The sequence below is a fragment of the Seriola aureovittata genome, chromosome 22 (assembly GCF_021018895.1).
Source record: "Seriola aureovittata isolate HTS-2021-v1 ecotype China chromosome 22, ASM2101889v1, whole genome shotgun sequence".
Classification (NCBI taxonomy): domain Eukaryota; kingdom Metazoa; phylum Chordata; class Actinopteri; order Carangiformes; family Carangidae; genus Seriola; species Seriola aureovittata.
In genome coordinates, this window is record NC_079385.1 from 4,376,723 (window position 1) to 4,396,909 (window position 20,187).

Consider the following 20,187-nt stretch of genomic DNA (forward strand, 5'->3'; position numbering starts at 1 on the left):
ACCCGGATGCCTTTCTATCTGGATCCAGACCTGTAGCCTTTAAATTATTGAGAATTATTCATTCTATTTTAACTGGAGCATCTTTTCTGCACTGCACTGGTCACATGACGCTTTTCAGCCAATCATTGCGACTGCAGTCAGTGAGTAAGATACAAACACATGAATAAACACATAAATGGATAGAAGAGAGAAAGAAAGAGAAAAGGACGTGTTAAAGCTGTTAAGTTAATTGTTTATTATAAAAATGGTTTAGACTGTTGGAGTAAAGAAGAAAACGTGTGAAGTCATTTCATTCTGTAAAATTCAGCACTTTATTATAATTTTTCAAAAGCCCTTTGTTATGTAGTTATTAAAGCTGCCATTGTCATTAAAATGATAAAAGACCATATATTTTTGTCAAACTGGACCTCTTTCACTTTTAACTGAGCAACCTCGGCATATATCCTCAAATAAAAATACTGTAGAATTAACATTGTCTCCTTCATTACTCAAAGTTTTCAAAGCAAGCAACTTTATTCTGCCTTTATCCATCATTACTCTGTAGTGTTGAATTCATGATGGTTGTTCACATTCCTTTGGTGTCATGGTTATCCCTTTAGCGCAGCTGGCTTCCTTTCTCCATTTCCTGTTAGCAAAGAGATCAATAACAGCATAGTTTACTGACGAAGACATTCACTGGGTCAGAAAAGCATTTTACAGAGGCAAGACAAGGCCTGTTGCATTTATGTTCTTGTTTGTTTCATTTGCACAGACAGCTTTTGAACAGTAGACTGACATCTGTTTCTCCTCTTTCACTGCGCTCTCTTTTTGATTCCAGGGCTTAATCGTCTTTTGAGCAATAATTCATATGAAGCGGCTTTCCCTCTTCATGAGGTAAACTGGTTGATCTCCATAAAGCCATTCATTAATTCAATTCTGTCACCTGTTTTAAAGCCTTCACTGCTTGCTCTGACATGCATGTGGTCACTGATGTGTAAAAAGAGGCACTTCAATTCACTGATATTACACTCCAGTACATAGATTATGTACGTCCGTGTCTGTGTATGTGTGTGTTTGCACTTTAACAGGGGAGCTATCACAGCAAAAACCCCATCAGAACACACGGAGCAGAGAACCATCGTCACCTGCTGTACGAGTGTTGGGCCTGGTGGGGGGTGTGGTACAAATACCAGCCGCTAGACCTCATCAGGTGACTACATTCACACATTTAAAGGGGTTTTAAATTTCACATTTAAAAAAAATCAAAACCATCACAACAGAGAGTAGTAGAAGAAATATTAGATTACCTTCATGTAGATTTTTTTTCTTAATCAGGATCAGGATTCACATCAGGATGTAACTCTGCAGTTTCACCAGAAACAGTATATTTTTGTATGGATGTGTTGTAATAATTTCCAAGGACACTCAAACTAAATAATTCCTTGTTTCTCTTGTGCGCTGCTGCTCTTTCAGGAGGTATTTTGGGGAGAAGATCGGCCTGTACTTCGCCTGGCTCGGCTGGTACACAGGGATGCTGTTTCCTGCTGCTTTAGTCGGCCTCCTGGTATTTCTGTACGGTCTCTTCACTTTGGACCACTGCCAGGTCAGGTAAACACACCTCCTCTCTTTTCTTATAAAAAATATATGTGTCTCTAGAGATGGGAGTTAAAGCATTATAAAAACCTTCAACTTTCTGTGGAAGAACAAGCCTTATGTGCTTAATAGATTGAGTATCTGATCTGTACATACTGAAAAACAACAGCAAAATTAAATGAAGAAGTAAAGCAATTTTTCTCATTGCAAAACTAATTTGGCATTACAGATAAGGCAGTGGTGTGTGAAATTGTCCCTTGTAACTTATGGTATTGGATGTAGGAAATTAAATATGTCATATTGTATAAAGGTAGATGTCCATGTCGACACCCTCTTAAAATAATGGCCTAAGTCATTTTTTCAGGTTTTTCAGGAAACACAAAAAACTCAACAAAAGAGTCACACTTTTGACATAGGCCATTATACAACCGGGGGTAGAATTGCATGTTCCCCTCAACTGAGGATTCAGGCGATTTTACCAGAGGTGGCCAGCATCATGAGGGGGTGATTTAGGCAAAAAAAACATTTTTGTCAAAACATGACTTAGGCCATTATTTTAGGAAGGTGACGATGTGTTGTTTGATTATAGATCAGGTCTAAGTTCTATATTAATACTGTGAAAGTTTCAAAGCCTCAGTCCACAGAGAAATGCACACAGCCTGTGTTCAGAAACTGAGCCTTAAAACCAGCCGTCAGGATTTCTGTGACTGAGAGAGGAGACATAAAACTACACTGAGATGGTTTTTGTTTGTTAAAACCACAAATATATCTTCTTGTGGATCAACACTTCAAGTAAAACCCAGGAAAAGTGTAAAATATGGAGCTTTAAACTTTAAACTTATTGCGGATGCTCTGGTTGAAATACATGTAAATGCTTAAAAGGTGAATACTAATGTCCTCTGTCATCACTTATAAAACAGTGTCTGAAACACAATAGTGCTGTAGAATAAGAAAGTGTGGGCAATTTCTTTTTTCCTAGAAGATCAACACAGCTCAATGTTGCATTATTTTGTGATTTCACTGTGTTGCACAAAGACACTGAAACACCAGCTTTACCAGAGTTTGACGAGCTTAATGTTGTTTGTTTTTCTCCAGTAAAGAAATCTGCCAGGCCACTGACATCATCATGTGCCCCATCTGTGACCAGTACTGCCCCTACCTGAGACTGTCTGACAGCTGTATCTACGCCAAGGTACCGTCACCACAGCGAGAGGACACAGTGTTCCCAGCAGTTGTCGTGCTCATGAAAATGTGTTACTAGCCAACTATGTTTATCAAAATGTGACTTTTATTTGAAATGATTAAGTCCATTAACAGTGTATTGACAACAACTCTGTGTTCAAAGTTGCATTTCTTATTACAGAGATAAATATTAACTGTGAACTGACTGAAATTGTGCTTCTATCTATTTTTGTAGCATCACGTTTATTTCTTAATTTCAGGTCACACATCTTTTCGACAATGGGGCAACGGTTTTCTTCGCTGTATTCATGGCTGTTTGGGGTGAGTTAAACAGTTAGTTGTTGACTTTGTCTGCTGTTCGATGACGGGCAGGTAACATACAACCGCTTTACTGGAGCTTTTTATCTAAAAACAGTTGCTGTTAGAAATATGGGTGTATGTGGGTTCATCACTACGAGTGACATCATTTAAATTACATATAGTCATTTGGTACATTTATATAAAAATACAGATGTGCAGCTTTAACTTGACACAGTAGGAGCTTCCTGAACAGCGTTGAAAATGTTTTTATTATTAAAATGGTGAAAAAGCATCAGCTAAAAACCAAACTATTATCACCACATTTAACAATCCCCTTTGATAAAAGCAAATTGTTTAACCTTGTTAACATCCATATGATGTTTTTATATAATATTATATAATATATAATATCATATAATAATAATATTTATATAATACAGACATGATGATGAGTGAAATAATCAGTCAACACCATGACTGAGTGTTTCCACCTTGACCTGCAGTGAACCAATGACAGTCTCATAAAACAGATTCAGAGAGCCAGGGTTTCATATGTCACAATCCTCAGGAACCAATCCTGTGAACTTGTGGGGACAGGGGGCGGGGCTAAATAAACCTGAAACCTTGTCAGTAGAGAGAGAGTTAACATTAGCATAACCACTAACACTGTCACTGGCAGTTACAAGCTAACAAACAACATAAACAAATAAAAGATGCTAACTACGCTAACCGTTCTGATCCGTCTGCTAGTCTCTGGTTCTGGTCTCAACAGACTCCTCATCTGAGTCTGGGTCTGACTGAGGCTCAGACATGTGGCTGAGTCTCTCTGATGTTTATTTGTGAAAACCATGTTAAAAGAATATTAATCATAGCAGAGATTTTTTACAGAGTATGAAACATGTCTGGAGAGGAACTCTAAAAACTGATAGTACATGTTCCATGTAGATTACACTTTTTCACATTTTTATTTACTGCTGAACAAGGTCCCAGGGTATGTTAGGTGCAAACAGAGAGTTTGTGCAGGGTTCATATTCTTCTTCATATTCTGGTGCAAACGCTGCAGGTGATGAAGCAGCGGCAGCATCATCAAACAGCTGATAACTGGTTTGTTTATAAATGTCTGGGTGGAAGGTTGAGTGAGCTGGAGAAAAAAACAATGAAAGAAAAATTAATCTTCATTCAATGTGCTGGAGAGAAGAATATACAGCTAAAAATGATCATATTCATTCTATTTTTATACCAACCACTTGACCAACGTGTTCTCTGGCACAGTTCAATTTAACAGAGTGACTGACAAGGCAGTTTTCATACTGTGGCAGATGAGAGAGCTTTCATCCTGTGACCTTCACAGTTCACGCTACTGCTCTCAGTTAATACCCCATATTAAATAGACCTCATGCCATCTAATCATATGTAATCTGAATAATATGGATACAGTGTTCGCTACAAAATCAGAGCTGGAGGCCTAAAATATGTGATTTGTATTTGCATATATTAGATTCCTGCCTGGCAGCTACAAGAAACCGTTACAGAGAGTTTTAAGCATAAAAATTGATGTACTAGTTCTCACTGATTCCATATTAAGTGAATATGAATTAGATATTAATAAAACTATATTAATAACAACATAATAATACTTGTTCCAAAAATCTGTGATCAATATCTCAAAAACAACTTACACCACCTGTAAAGTTTCATTATTTGCATTTTTTTTTTTTTTTGAATGGTCAACATTCAAACTTTGCTGATTTGTTGAAAACAGCTGCAACAGCAGACTGAATGCTCACCAATGAGTTTGTTAACAGTGTCCGGGTGTTTGACAGCCTCTCTTACTCTGCTGTCGAACCTCCAACATCTCAGCATGAAGAACAGAACTAAACACAGCTGGAGGGCAAAGGTCAACACGCCCAGCACGATGATGGTGTTGTTAACTGTTGAGGGTAAAGAGGAGGAGAGGAAGAGTACTAGATTAAATATGGTGTTCAGTTCTATGAAAGTACTTTGTGATTTTTAAGCTACACAAGAAGTTGAAACCCAGTGTAATCAGACTCCTTTAAAACTGTTTGTGGGATTAAATGCTTAATATTTAAAATACATAAATCCCGACGACATGGCTCTCGCACTACAGTACACCTGCTAATGAAAGCCGTTCACGCCCTGTTGCATTAGTGTGTGTAAATAATTCAGACGCTCAGACATATTCAGACATCGTCCTCATCGCAGTGGTAACACTATCTGCTTCCCTCTTATTAATATTTGATGGTGATTTGCAGATATAGTGGAACTGAATATAAAGCAAAGCATTTATTTATTTGTTTTACATGTGAAGGCATTAATTGTAAAGGTTGCCTAGGTTACCAAAAACTTTGACAAACTAGATCCCGCATAATTTTGAATGTACCTTTCATCATCTTTCTGAGTGTGACATTCATTGGAAAAGTTACTGTACCAGCCGATGATTGCTGTGATGTTGCCTCCCAGTGGGCGACCTCCGGCTGGGAGAAGCCCAGAGTCAAGTTCTGGGTCTGGAAGAATCCCATCAGTCACACGCCTCAGCACTTCAGGAGGGTTTCTGTGCAGCCAGGCAGAGGTGGTAGCTTGTATTTACTTACATGGCAAAAACATTAAAGTTATCTACAGCAATATGAAAAGAATCAGATGTGTTTTATATGAGTGGAGTGAACTGCCACCATATAAATGCCCACACAGATGTTGACTGTGAATGTGGCACTATAAAGCAAACAACTTAAAGTGTAGGAAGAAAACTGCCATCCACTCTCCAACTCCTGAACAGAGAAAGACTTTCCTTATAAGCCTCACCTGTCTAAAACCTAACACCTGTTCAGGTAAGCACAGGGTGAGTCAGACATACAGTACATCACTCCAGATCATAACCTTATAAACACAAATAAAGCTACACAGATTAAACTAGCTGGTGGTTTGTTATCTGATTAACTTAACTAAACAATTCACGATCTACCACTAAAAACAAGCCAATGATGAAGGATGACAGCCTTCATCATTGGCATGTAGCCTCACAATTAGCAAATGAAAATTAACATTTCATATTGTCCATATAGTGTGTATATAAAATCTACCTGCCTGGTAGGTTTCTCTCCCCTTGTATTTCATCTGATTCGACTTATTCAAGCTCTCCGAGCAAATCTCTTTCATGTACATTAGTATTATGCATTAGTTAAGATTTATAGTCTGATTGATAAAACAATATGTATAATTACACACACACACACACACACACACACACACACACACACACACACACACACTTTTTCCATGTAGAAATCAGCACATAAATAAAAACATGCCAAGTGTGAACAAGTACTCATGACAAATGTGAAACAGTATGAAGAGCAATGTGGAGGACTGAAGTTGTTTTCACAGCTGCACAGACACCAGACCTCACTCTGATGTCTGCAAATACTTAAAAACATTCCAGTTTAACAATTTTATCCAGTTAAAAAATTTTTTAAAAACTCACTAATGTACTGACCTTACAGTCACTGCTGCTCAGCGTTGGAAGTTTCTGTTGCTGCTGCTGCTGTCCAAGTGTTTTCGGTTCAACTGCAGCAGAGAATCGGCTCAAATCCTTTCATTAAGGTTCCTCAGAAGCGTACTCCCCTGCTGGCTCCACATGGGCTAAGGCTTCACATTCAAAACAGGGAATGTGGGCAAGTTAGAGAAAATAAACTACAAGCATGTGTTCGACAACACTGATGATAGAAGCCTCTGATCGGAGCAAAGTCCCTGCAGAAATACTGCGGAGTAGAGGCAGGTAAACATGCAATAAGTCAACTATCCGTAGGACTTTGCTCAGGAATACTTACTTGCCTGACTGTCCCTGGGAGTGATCTCTGTATGTAGTAATGAGAGTAAATTTCATTATGCTCTGTGAACACATGGAGCAGAAAACACTTTGTTACTTTGCCCCTGTGACAATCTTGGCATTAAACCAGCTGATATCTTTAGTTTTCTCTAATCAGTCAGAATAACACGCAGCGAGGACAGATTTGAGGGACTTGGTCATGACCTCACCTTTCGGGTCACATGGGGGATATTGGTTCCTGTCTTAGGGGATAATTAGGGTGTAAACCGATTGATGTCCAACACTGATACTGGCTGATTTTTCCATCAAGGCTCTGTGTGGTGACCTTTCAAAGTAAAATATTAACTTAACCATTGTTGCCGTTATCCCCAACAGGATGACAGTATTAAGTGAAACTCAAAACACCTCGTAACTGCATCCTGCACTTCCATCCAGACAGTGATACATGTGTTTTAGTGCTGGAAAGAAATGAGAAGAAGAGTGTTAACATGTACATGTGTCTTAATGATCCAGTCAGCCAATCAGAAGAGAGCCTCAGTGTTTCAGTTCAGTGAGCAGGTCTACACAGTCAGAGCCGATTTGGTGAATGAGTCTTTTGAACAAATCTTTTTTTAATAGCTGATTCAGGACACTGAAAAGAACTGCTTTGCACATCACTCGTCTTTCATCTCATTGTTTTGGTTTAATGGCCCAGAACTTTATTGTTTTAGTTCACTCTCACAACTGTCATCGACCCTATCTCCAGCAACAGCCAGCCACTATTTTCAACAAATAAGCTCAGAGCAAATGAATACTGCGAGTGAATAAAGTGAATATTGGACTTAAATTACATTCATAGCCACAAACATGACCTGAAATGAAGGTCAATGCTGCTTCGTGTCTGCTGGATGTATAAATAGGCACAATCCCCATGAAAACTCAAATTCAAGATTCAAAGGTGTTTTATTGGCATCAAAGTTTCATAAACATCTGATACAAAAATAAATCTCCTTAATATATGTTGTTTACATATATTATATAATTTGTCACATACAAACTCCTGATAAGGTTTTATCGATGTGTTTCAGCAACGGTCTTCCTGGAGTTCTGGAAAAGACGCCGAGCCGTCCTCGCATACGACTGGGACCTCATTGACTGGGAGGAAGAGGAGGTAAAGTAGTTACTCCCATTTCAGATTTGGTATTCTGGCATCATTAGCTACACATGAATGTCCTGAGAGGGGGAAAGACAAAGTTGCTTCCATTTAAATATCTCCATACAGAGTTCTCTGCAGTTTGATTTAGCTAACTTGTTGCTCTTTGCATCTTTGACTTTTCCCAGAGATTTTCAGCAGTGAAGGTATTTCTGCCTTCACAGCAGCTCTGCCCTTTAGAAATCATTGCCTATTCATGTCTTTTTTCAGTCTGTCAGTATATTTAAAAAGGTGGGATTGTTGTCCTGAGAGCCTGCACCCAGACATTCTGTGTCTAATCAATTTATGACTCACTGAATATGTGCAAATTCAACACTTGTACAATGAAATCTCTTACCATCTCAAACCCCCACACAGTGGTTTGGTTGTGTCAGAAATTTTAGTGAGTTTATAATGTTCTTGCCTCCAGCCCTTGTCTGTCAGTCATAGTCGAGCCGGCAAATGTGTTCTTTGACAGGCTGCTGTTTGTGGGTGTAAAAGTGACTCAGTCTCAGTCTGCTTTGTATGGAACAGACGACAAGACAGAGATGATTAACTCTCTGATTCCAAATTTTGTTTGTCCTATTAAAAGCTTCTAGATATAAGGCTTACTGTATTATTCATCTGTAGCTTAATTAGCAAATAGCAGTATCATTCACAATAGGTTAATGAGCTCACCATGAAAATTCTAATCTGAATGCACCCAAAAACATCACCATTCAGATGAGATGATGTACATTCTTGCATAAGTACACTATCTATATTTTAAAAAAGCACTGCAACCCAACCAAGCCTTTATGTTATATAACATAATGAAGTGGATTTAACTATATTCTAAGCACAATATTCAGCACAGAGAATGCTTATAAATGTATGGACTTGTACGTATGGATTTTATATATATGTATATGTATGTGTGTGTATAGTGTATATATATGTATATGTATATATACAGTGTATATATAATATTATTATTATTATTATTATTGTTATTGTTAATATTATTATTATTATTATTATTATTAATATTATATTTATTAACGTGGAAAATTAACAAAGTCCATGCCCATATAAAAAGCTGTGTACTTGGTACCTACATATGATTTAAATATTCAAAACTTATGCCAAGGCTCACATGTTTCTTGTCTGTTGTTTTTCAGGATGAAATACGCCCCCAGTTTGAGGCCAAATACTCTAAGAAGGAGAGGACGAACCCCATATCTGGAAAGCCTGAGCCTTACCAAGCCTTCACCGACAAATACAGTCGCCTCGTCGTCTCAGCATCCGGGATCTTCTTCATGGTGAGTGTCACGGGTAAATAAATGTCAGTGTCTAGTAGGTGCGCCATTCTCACATTTGTATTTGCCCTGTCTTACAGGCTTACTTAATTTAATGGAAAGTCAACACATTTCCTTTATGTAGATAAGAGCCAGTTTGAATTGTATAAACAAACCCATTGCTGCGTGCCCCAGGGTTCTATACTAGGACCGCTGTTGTTCTCCATATATTTAAATAATCTTGTGATAATTTATCAAATGCTGCGTTAAATTTTTTTGCAGATAATACAGTTATCCATTGCTAATCACCTTCAACACTTGTCATTTACTTGTCATTCAATTTACACATTGAAAACCTTATTTCAAGATGAAACTTAAATTTCTTTTTTAAGGAATAAATCTTACATCAGGAAATATTTTTGATTTCGGCAACTTTTTTTTAACCTTTATTGGATTAAAGTGATCTGCTCTTTCTGAATGAACCTGACCTAAACAAGCTTGGAGTGCCTAAAGACATTGGATACTGTATACCATTGTGCTTTACGTTTTATTACTGGCTGTGAAAATCTGGTACACCACTGTACTCTGTATGCTACTGCTTAGAGGCCATCTCTTTATGTTTGCAGATTTTTGCATTGCTTTTGGACCCCACGGTATATGTGTAAAAACCAAAATCAATATTGCCTAAGCTCTCACAATATTCGACAAATGTTGGTCCCGGGAGTTAGAACAGAGCGACCTGTACAGAATGACCTGAACTTGTCAGAGCTGATTACTATGAGGGAATTTAAGTCAATTTTAAGGTATCAAGGTTATTGCTTCTAAATTTTTAGTGAAATTGATTTAGAAAACTTTACATGTTTATGCATGATAACTGGATCTTTCTCCTTGACCTTGTATTGCATATGAACTTGTTATTGTGGTCACTCATTTGTAGCGTGTGATGGTTGTCAGTTAGAATTGTTTGTGTTTATTGTTGTAACAATGTTTATGCTGCCATCTTGGTCAAGTCCCATTGAGATTTTAATGTGTTAGCAATTTTTATGCTCTGGTTAACTACCTGCAGTATTTTTTATTCTTCCATCTGTATGTAATTTTATAGTCTAAACTCAATGATTCAATTTGATATTTATTGCTATATATAGTAGTTATGATTTTGCATGTCACAGATACTGGTTGTGATCGCCGCTGTGTTCGGCATCGTCATTTACCGTGTGATCACCGTCAGCACCTTCGCCGCCTTCGGCTGGGCTCTCATCAGGAACAACTCTCAGGTGGCGACCACTGGCACGGCGGTGTGCATCAACTTTTGCGTCATCATGCTCCTCAACGTGGTGAGTTTCTGCTCTCCACCAACCACAGCGGTGCAGGGAGGACGTGAGATTATTGAATCCCAGGCGATGACAGTCATAACACCTCGCAACCATTATACAATGACTCAACTGTTGTTAAGCAACGATACATTTATAATCAGTTTAACTTCCAGCCTTGTATTTTTTTCCCAGCTCTATGAAAAAGTTGCTCTTCTTCTCACTAATTTAGGTAAGTTGAATGCACCAGTGGATTTAATGTTCTTGAAGCTGAAATGGTGTTTTCAATGCAGACTTAATTACTATTGCACAATGTTGTTGGCACAGTACTGAGCAAACAGTATTGTGGTCACATGACTTTGATCCAGCTCTTTCTTTTATCCATGCTGTTGTCGTCTAAACGAATCTCATTTGGTAGTGGGTCACTTTACTCAAAGTGTGTAAGAACTGCATGCATGTCTGGATGATTCAACTGTGCACTAACATCTGTATCTCCACATCTACGAATTTCATTTTATCCGTTTATGTCACTGTTCCTTGTTTCTCTCTGTGTACGTCCACAGAGCAGCCAAGGACGGAGTCAGAGTGGGAGAACAGCTTTACTCTCAAGATGTTCCTCTTTCAGTTTGTCAACCTCAACAGTTCAACTTTCTACATCGCCTTCTTTCTGGGAAGGTGAGGACGTCATGCAGAAACCCAAACAAAAACAGGTGCTGCTGCAGAAGGGAAATGATTACACTGTAAATGTATAGATTATAATAATAGCAATGATAACAATTATATAGGCTATTTCATGTAAGTGCAATACAATGTGCTCAGTAAAAAGTCTTGTAAGACAGTGTTTGGTTTCGGAAATTAACTGTGAGGATCCTGATCAAAGCCATGAAGTGATTTTAATACAGCGTGGAGCACATTAAAATATGTTTTACAGCTTACCTCAACAGTGGGGAGACTTTACTGCAGGAGTGAAGTACATGTAGAGTACATGATGATAATATCATTTTATTTTGATGGTTGATCCTGTCATACTCAAATTCACTAACACAGCACTGAGTTCTTTGGATGGAACAGAAACGTAGGTGTGTATCATCTGAGTAGGAATGGAGACAAACCATGTTTTTAAATAGACAAACAGACAGACCCTTTGGGCACACCACATGAAATATTTACTCTCTCATCACAGGAACTCCCTCAGGGACACAAAGTAGGTAAACCCGTCATCCTGAAAACCCAACACAAGATTCTAATCCCTCAATATAAAGATTTTAAAATCTAGAATAGATGTTTTATAGATTTGAGCAACATGTCCATTCTGATACATTTACACCTTTAAACAGACAAATCTTGTAAATTTAAAAAAAAAAAAGTTGATTTGTAGTCCACCTGTCACCTCACATGGTGTAATTTTTTTCCTTGGTTGACAGATTCACAGGCCGGCCTGGTGCTTATCTACGCCTCATCAATCGCTGGAAACTGGAAGAAGTGAGTCATTACTTTGCATTCCCGTGGGACAATAAAAACAAAGCATTATGGATCCAAGTATTTCTAAATTGGACATTAAGCTATTACAGCACGCCCAACCACCAGACATTTAACCCCCATCAGCAGTAAGCGTTTGCTACCAGCAGTACTTATGGAAACATGCGGGGGAAATAACACACACTGAAGTGGTCTAAGGGGACAAAGGGCCTGAGCTGGCACTTTTAGGTGCTGAGCTAATGTGCTCCCACTTGTTCCCCTGGCTGTAGGAATGGAAATGGAAAAATTCTCTGTAATGAGACATGTACGGTACAAGTGTAGCCTCAGTCAGCCTTTTGTAGCCATGTAGAATCATGATATTTAGCTTGAAGGGTTTATTGCCTTCAATGAGCACTTGCAAAGCTTCAGGGATACAGTGTGTCTGAAAGATGTTCTCACTTACAAAAACCATTAAATACAAATATAGGTTTGGGCTGTGTATTTATTATAATTTAGCTGGCTTGCAAAAGTGCCCATGTTTAAGATTATCTATTAATTTTGAAGGAAGTTACAGCCACACAAGACTAGGTCGACAAAATCACCAAACACTTAAATAAAAGATAAAAACTGAGCTGTGATTTCGGTTTTATTTACTTATAAAATATTCACTCAGAGAGAAAGTTAGAGGTGAAAGAATATCTTTCTTATATTGTCTCTCACACAGTGCACAGCCTCTGTCTCTATTGGAGGCAGGTCTTTATTTCTAACTCTCTGTTTGATGTGTAGAATTGGTCATAGCAGTATTTTAGTACAAAGCCTCATTTTGAGTTACTGCTGTTTGCCCTGTTAAAGTTACTGGATTACACGTTCTTACAAACTCAACAATTCCTGTAATTGTTTCAAATTAAAATCACTCTAGCATTTCAATGGACAGAAACCCTTTACTTCTTAACAGGGCTTTTATTGCTGTGCTGCAGTAAGCATTTTGTCTAATTTCCAGTTGCTGTTGTTTGTCACAGAATAAAGGCAAAAAAAAGCCTGTGGAAAAATATAAATAAATAAAAACTTTATTTGAATAAATACATCCTGTCCTATGGAATATGAAAAGATACATAATGACAAACAATGCATTACCTCACTGATGATGATTGTGCCCCATAGACACAGTGTGCCTGACAGAAGGATGGAGAGACTTTCTACAGCAGTGTAGAGTGCCTCCATCTTTGCTTACGTCTTACAAACACCACTGCAAGGACTCCAGTTAGATTTGACCCCTCTCTCTCTCTCTGTATCCTTGATGCTGCAGTGCCACCCCAGTGGCTGTCTCATTGACCTCTGCATGCAGATGGGGATCATCATGGTGCTAAAACAGACCTGGAACAACTTTATGGAGCTTGGCTACCCGTGAGTTCCTTGGTTTTTTCTTTTAACCTTCATATGTCAGACATATCATGATGTTTCTGACCAGACTGCAAATAATTATCAAGTAAAAAATGTTAGTAATTTAAGTAATTTAAAGACACGGTAAATCTACTGTATTCTTGATTGCAGAATAATAACAGAATAACTTAGATCCATTTGTTTCCATATGGACTCAATGGTTTCTGCCATCTTCTGCTGTATGTTTGCTACGTGTTTGTTGTTCTAGGCTGATCCAGAACTGGTGGACGCGGCGGAGGCTGAGGAGGGAGCATGGAGAGAAGGCCAAGGCCAGCTTCCCACAGTGGGAGAGGGATTACAACCTGCAGCCAATGAATGCCTACGGACTCTTTGATGAATACTTGGAGATGAGTATGTTGCACCGCAAGCCAGTACATACAGTTTCTTTTACATGTTTACTACTGACAAAGCCTTGCCACAACCTTTACTATCAGATTTATATTTTTAAGGTTATCCCAAACGCACGCCACAATTTAATCTTCTCAAATGCAATTTTTGAACAGTTTTACATTTTTTTCATTTGGTGACCCAGCAGCTGTAGTCTCTGTTATGTAATTGTGAACCTGATTTGCAGTGGATTGAATTTGAGCAGAGCTTTTCGACCTGCTGTCAGCAGTCTATTAATATTTCAACATATATTTGTTTATAATATTTGTAATAATTCATCTCATTCAATATCTTTAAGTGAACAGGGGAAGAAATTACAGTAAAATATGAAAGGGGGCACTTGTTGTGAAAAACCAACAGAGAATAATCATCTGCAGATCCCTTCAGGTCTACAGAGCGTTTTAGTGTCTATCAGCTCATTGTTTTGGTTTTCGAGAACTTAACTGGATTTTGCTGTTATAATTTCTCATCATCTACATTTTTGGACAAGCTCTGATAAACGCACCATACACAACCCTCCCAGCACCAAACAACAGTCACAGACCTTTAAGTTGTACACAGTGATTTGAGACTCGACTCTGTTTCAAGCCTTTGGCCTCATGAACAATCCTTATTTCATCATTTTTTGGCGCATTAACATTAAGAATGTCCTTTATAGATAAAGAAGTGATGGTGATGCAATTCAATGGCAATGTAGTGTTTTAAGCGGACTGGAAGGCAGCAGCAGGTGGACTTGAAATAATTGACTTGTTAGCATCTCTGCATAGAACCTCCCTCACAAAGTCTGAATCTGGACAAGAGTTTGCAAGATATCCATCGGAGCAGTGGTGGAAGAAAAGTTCAAAGAAGAGTGAACGTTTGCGAGATGGGCAAAAGCATTCAAAATGAATGCTAATGTTGCTACAAGTGTGAAAATGTAACTCTTGTCTAACATGCTACTCGTGATGAACACACCTGGGATCTAAAGGCTTTCGGTGCTTGCATTGTGTTTCAGTCTTACAGTTCGGCTTCACCACCATCTTCGTGGCAGCTTTCCCTCTGGCCCCTCTCTTAGCGCTGCTCAACAACATCATTGAGATCCGTTTAGACGCCTACAAGTTTGTCACACAGTGGCGGCGACCTCTGCCATCACAAGCCAAAGACATAGGTAAATTAAAATATGGCACATTTGTCTTTATGGTTTTCTTTTTTTTCCATTTTTCTATGAATCTGGCTTATAATTGAATACCTGTGTGTTTGTGGCAGGGATCTGGTACGGCATTCTGGAAGGCATTGGCATCTTGTCCGTCATCACCAACGCCTTCGTCATCGCTGTTACCTCAGACTTCATCCCTCGCCTTGTTTATGCCTACAAGTACGGACCGTGCGCTGGTCAGGGCCGAGCAGGGGAAGGGTGAGTGACAGTCCAACAAGTCAAACACTTCATTGTGTTTCGTTTGTTTTTAGTGCTGGATAAAAATGATTTCTCGTGTGATCCTTAGGTGTATGATGGGTTATGTCAACGCCAGTCTCTCAGTGTTCCGGGTGTCTGACTTTGAGAGGAGATCGCACCCCAAGACTAATGGCTCCAAGCTTTTTGGAGAAGCCGTGAAGTACTGCAGGTAGCGTGTTTTCATTAAGCACAAGATCTTATAAATATGCTATGAATTGCTATTTTTTTTAACTGCGAAGCCTCCATTACAGTTCCTACAAGTGTTTGTCGCACAAACCTGATGGAAACAGAAACTTGTTCATTTTAACTGGATTTGGCTGCAAGCATTTGTGCAACCCCAGGATGGACCGCATGACCTATTTTGTGTGTGTTCATCCATCACTTAATTAATGATCCCTATTAAGCAACACACAGGCTCTCACTGAGCTCCACATAAAATATGAACCACAGAATAATGAGTTCAAACAGGAGTATACTGTAGCTACAACCCAGAGGCATGTAATAAGATTTTACATGGTGAAACGACCTGAAGCAATGAACAGATTTCTTGTATATAGAGATGTTTTCAGCATCCTGAGCTGAGCGTCAGTGAATTGTTCAGATTTGTTGATTTTCCTGTTGTTTAATTGATGAGTAGATATGAACTCTGACCTAAGTGCTGTGACCCACCAGGTATCGTGACTACAGGGAGCCTCCAGATTCGGTTGAGCCCTACGCATACACTCTACAGTTCTGGCATGTCCTGGCAGCCCGACTGGCATTTATTATTGTTTTTGAGGTCAGTGTTTTTAGGCTTTGATAAATGACTGCAGACAGCAGGCTGGGTTTGGAATTGCATTCCTTGATATCGTTTTGTTGATGGTTTTTATCTTTCTGTCTCCAACCATGAGTGTCCATTTACATCATCTTCAACATTTTGCTCTAATTTGCTCTCAGCTAATAAAGACATAGGCAGTTCAGAGGTTTGACGATGATGTCTTAAAGGTCCATATTGTACACTCTTCCTGTGTTTTATTTGAAGTGTTGATCCATAAGAAGATATATTTGTGGTTTTAAGAACTAAAAAACATCTCAATGTAGTTTTACATATCCTCTCTCAGGCTTCTCTGTGAAGCTCTAGTAACAACAGGTCAGTGAACCAATCAGAAGAGAGGAGGATCTGAGCCTCTCCTCTGATTGGCTGACTGTTTTATGAGGGGTTGAATAAAAGTATAGCAGATTTCCGGTAAATAATAAGAGAAACCAAATCCAGAAGTTACAGAAGTCCTGACGGCTGGTTTTAAGGCTCAGTTTCTGAATACAGGCTGTGTGCATTTCTCTCTGGACTGAGCACTTTGATGCTTTCACAGTATTAATATAGAAATACACCTGCTTTATAATGAAACAACAGATGGACATCTACCTTTATACAATATGGGACCTTAACCAAGGTGACTTTAAAGCCTTGTGTGTACCCCTTTAACCAGATTATCTCAACCTGGCTTTTTAGACATCTGTTTCAAAAGGCCTTAGATTCATCTAGGCTCTGAATTACTGTGGGGTTTTTTTTTAGAGGTACATCAGGACTAACTGACAGGTTGTTTTACAGGTTTCATTTTCTGCTTCCTGTGTCCTGTCTTTTACTCACTGACTTGGTAATTGTGACCTTTAGGTGACAGACATGAAATAAGATGTGTTTCAAACTGGATTAAAGCTGCACTGGTCTTTTTTTGTATCAACAATGGATCAAATTGCCATGTGTAATATGAAAAGTGCAGTCCATAATGTCAAACTCACAAAGAGTGAAGAATTACCTGAATCTGCAGTTCCCTTCAGCTCTACCAAGCATTTTAGAGTCTGAGGTCACTGTTTTGGTTTTATGTCCCGCAACTTTACGCTTTTGGTTCATTCTCACTGTTCTCATCAACCTAAGTAACAGACGCAACAGATGATTTCAGCAAAGTTGAAGTTCTGATGAACCTGCTGTGCATGACATGCACCCAGCGCCAAACAGCTGATGGATAAAATTGGGGACTAGCATTTAGCAGCTAAAGTGCTAGGAGTAGAAAAGGGGAGTGAATATTGCACTTAAATTCTGTCTGTCATATCAACTTTATAAGAACAATCAATCAGTTAATGTAGATTTACCAATTTGTAACTCTACTGAGGCCTACTCCAGGCTTAATTCATAACCTGCCCACGAAACCAAACCAGTGTCATCACTGTCCTGTTACATAACCAGTGTCATCCTGCAACACTTCTCCCTTCCAGACAGGATTATATGCAGCTGTTAAATTTAAGCTTTTAAAGCATAACATTAGGAAATTGGACATTATCTCTCAGTTTCTTTATTATAGTCCTACTAACACTTTGCTGCAGCTTACCTGTACAGTCCATATGGACCAGTGGACTACAAAAAAACCCAAGTCTATAAAAGCATGTCTCATTCAACATACTTACAGTTTTTGTAGTGAGGGTTTACCAATGTAGAGGCCTTTTTCTTTTGAAATACTTTTTTAAAAAAATTCAGAATAGATAGAGAGACACTCAAACTGTGTTCATATGTCTTTTATAAATCATATTTTACAGTATTTTGTTTGTTTTTGTAGGTATGGCTCTGACATTCGTGATAACGTGCTCTGTGTTTTTGCAGCACATGGTCTTTGCTATCAAGACCCTGATCGCGTACCTGATCCCAGACCTTCCCAAAGACCTGCGGGACCGTATGCGCAGGGAGAAATACCTGATCCAGGAAATGATGTATGAGGCCGAGCTAGAGAGACTGCAGAAAGAGAAAAACGAGAAGAAGAAGAAGGACAGGGCCCATCACAAGGAATGGCCCTGAACACACCAACTGGTCAGACATTCAGAAACAGTTTGTACTCAGTTCATGACTTGTGGGGGGTTTTATTTATCATGTTAAACAAAAGGAATTTAACGTTAGTAAACCCCTCCCCTGAACAGGGATTCTCCAGTCATAGTTTAGCAACCGTAACTAGGCATGGCAGATCAGTGAAGGTTTGGATTTCTTTACTTGTTGAAGTAGTGTATGTTGAGATGTAGAGCAATGCGTGGCATTTAAACAGTTTGGACGGTCTTTCCAAAACGAAAACACAAAATAAATAGTATAAGGAGTCAAATAAATAGATGAAATAATCATAAGCTGCTACTTCAGTTTGGAACCAAACAGGAAATAATAGTCCCATTTTACATTATTCCATAGCATATGTATATATATGTATATATACTAGTGCTATATACTATATACCAGCCATACACTGCAATACAAGAATAATGCTGTTTCATCTACTGGTGAGGATACAAACCTTTTCCCTGGAACATTTTTTTAAACCAAGTCATCATGAAAGCAATTAAAAGTCAGTCTTAGTGTTTTCAAAATGGAGATGATGTTAGCTTAATTTGTTATTTAGTGAATAAAATCTACGAGCAACAGTTGTCACTTCAGCCGACATAATCGCCAGTCGTCAAGTAGAAATGAGAAGCCTGCTTAAGGCTACCTCTGTCTGAAAATAGGGAGCTGTTTCAAAAATTACTAAGAGTTTCTAGTGGTAAATCTGCCATTTGTTTCACTATAAACAGTATATGTGCAAGAATATAAAGCTCCACAAGAGCAGCAGCAGTAACTAAGCTAACGGTAAGACTTAATTAGAATTCACTGGAGCAGGTTATTTGGGATCGATAAAAGTTTTTCATTCACTTCTAGTCTTTCTAGCCTTAATCCATCAATAACTTTAGATGGAAACATTAAACCAAGGATTTGTAAATTGAAAAATGTAATTAAAGTCACTGAATTCTTGATAAAATAATAATAAAAGATTTTTTTATAATGGCCAATATCAAAAAGCATCAAAGGAAAGAAAAAAAATGTTACCATAACTGACTGGAATGACTGGATCAACCATAGAAACTAAGACTCTAGAAGTAGAAAAATAAATAAAACATTAAAATGATAATGCTGCATGTTTTCCAGGATTTACCATGTATTTCGTCTTATTTCCAGGTTGTCAGCTGGTGTTTGGTTTTCACTGCACAGTAAAGAAAAGAGAAGAGTGCTGGGTCTCCTGCATGATACTGGACCCTCATACTTCCGTCTGCCACGTCAGACCAGCACCTCCAAGTGGACAGTGGATTAACTGCACGCAGCAGTGAGTCTGCACCACATCAGAGGTCCTCTTGAACATTTGGCAGCAGGTTTTGCTACCTTATTTTTCTCCAGATAGTTTCTGCCACTTTGGACTCTCAGCAGCATATTTCTTTAGATCCTGAATGTAGATTTCAAGCAAGACTCAACTTTTACAGATTTCTTGTTTTAGATGAGAGAAAGGAAAAACTGTTACTGAAGCTTACTGAATGACAAACCCTGTTTACATTTCTCCTCGTTTGAGGAGTTCACATTTTGCTTTATTGTAAATAAAGATATTTAAATGAATGTCAGGCCTTCTGCTCTGCTATAGTGTAGTGCAATGAAAATAAAAGTTACCTAAAAATCTATTCTCTCCAAGCTGTGGCAGTGTCTGCAGTTTGCTTACACTGGAAATGCTTTCCATTTGAATTTAGATTGATAACTGCAGTAATAAACACTATTTATTGTAAAGAAATTTGACTTTGACTTGACTGTGTGTAGTCTTTCTTCAGTAATGTATGAAGTTGGTATGAAAGAACAACCCCGTCAACAACATGAGCCTTCCAACAGATGTACAGTAGTCTCATTTTGGTCCTTTTGATCAGGAAGAAACAGCAGCAAAGCTAAAAGAAAGAAAGAGTAAAAATACTGGTAACTCCATTTGAATGGTGCATAATTAAAAAAATGATTT

General features: G+C 38.4%; 1 protein-coding gene across 3 annotated transcripts in view; it reads left to right on the forward strand.

The window, feature by feature from the left end:
- Positions 1–19,976, forward strand: part of LOC130163661 (anoctamin-4-like) — a 47,900-nt gene extending 27,924 nt beyond the window's left edge. For all 3 annotated transcript variants that reach the window (XM_056367993.1, XM_056367996.1, XM_056367995.1), the window contains 19 exons: positions 818–873; positions 1,068–1,189; positions 1,453–1,587; positions 2,668–2,764; positions 3,015–3,075; positions 7,966–8,048; positions 9,230–9,370; positions 10,516–10,680; positions 10,852–10,888; positions 11,220–11,331; positions 12,081–12,138; positions 13,421–13,518; positions 13,763–13,905; positions 14,936–15,088; positions 15,187–15,334; positions 15,423–15,542; positions 16,046–16,151; positions 18,006–18,209; positions 19,374–19,976. In XM_056367993.1, the coding sequence (XP_056223968.1) occupies positions 818–873; positions 1,068–1,189; positions 1,453–1,587; positions 2,668–2,764; positions 3,015–3,075; positions 7,966–8,048; positions 9,230–9,370; positions 10,516–10,680; positions 10,852–10,888; positions 11,220–11,331; positions 12,081–12,138; positions 13,421–13,518; positions 13,763–13,905; positions 14,936–15,088; positions 15,187–15,334; positions 15,423–15,542; positions 16,046–16,151; positions 18,006–18,197 (2,027 nt within the window). In that variant the 3' untranslated portion in view covers positions 18,198–18,209; positions 19,374–19,976. The remainder of the gene's footprint in view (positions 1–817; positions 874–1,067; positions 1,190–1,452; positions 1,588–2,667; positions 2,765–3,014; positions 3,076–7,965; positions 8,049–9,229; positions 9,371–10,515; positions 10,681–10,851; positions 10,889–11,219; positions 11,332–12,080; positions 12,139–13,420; positions 13,519–13,762; positions 13,906–14,935; positions 15,089–15,186; positions 15,335–15,422; positions 15,543–16,045; positions 16,152–18,005; positions 18,210–19,373) is intronic.
- Positions 19,977–20,187: the final 211 nt, after the last annotated feature.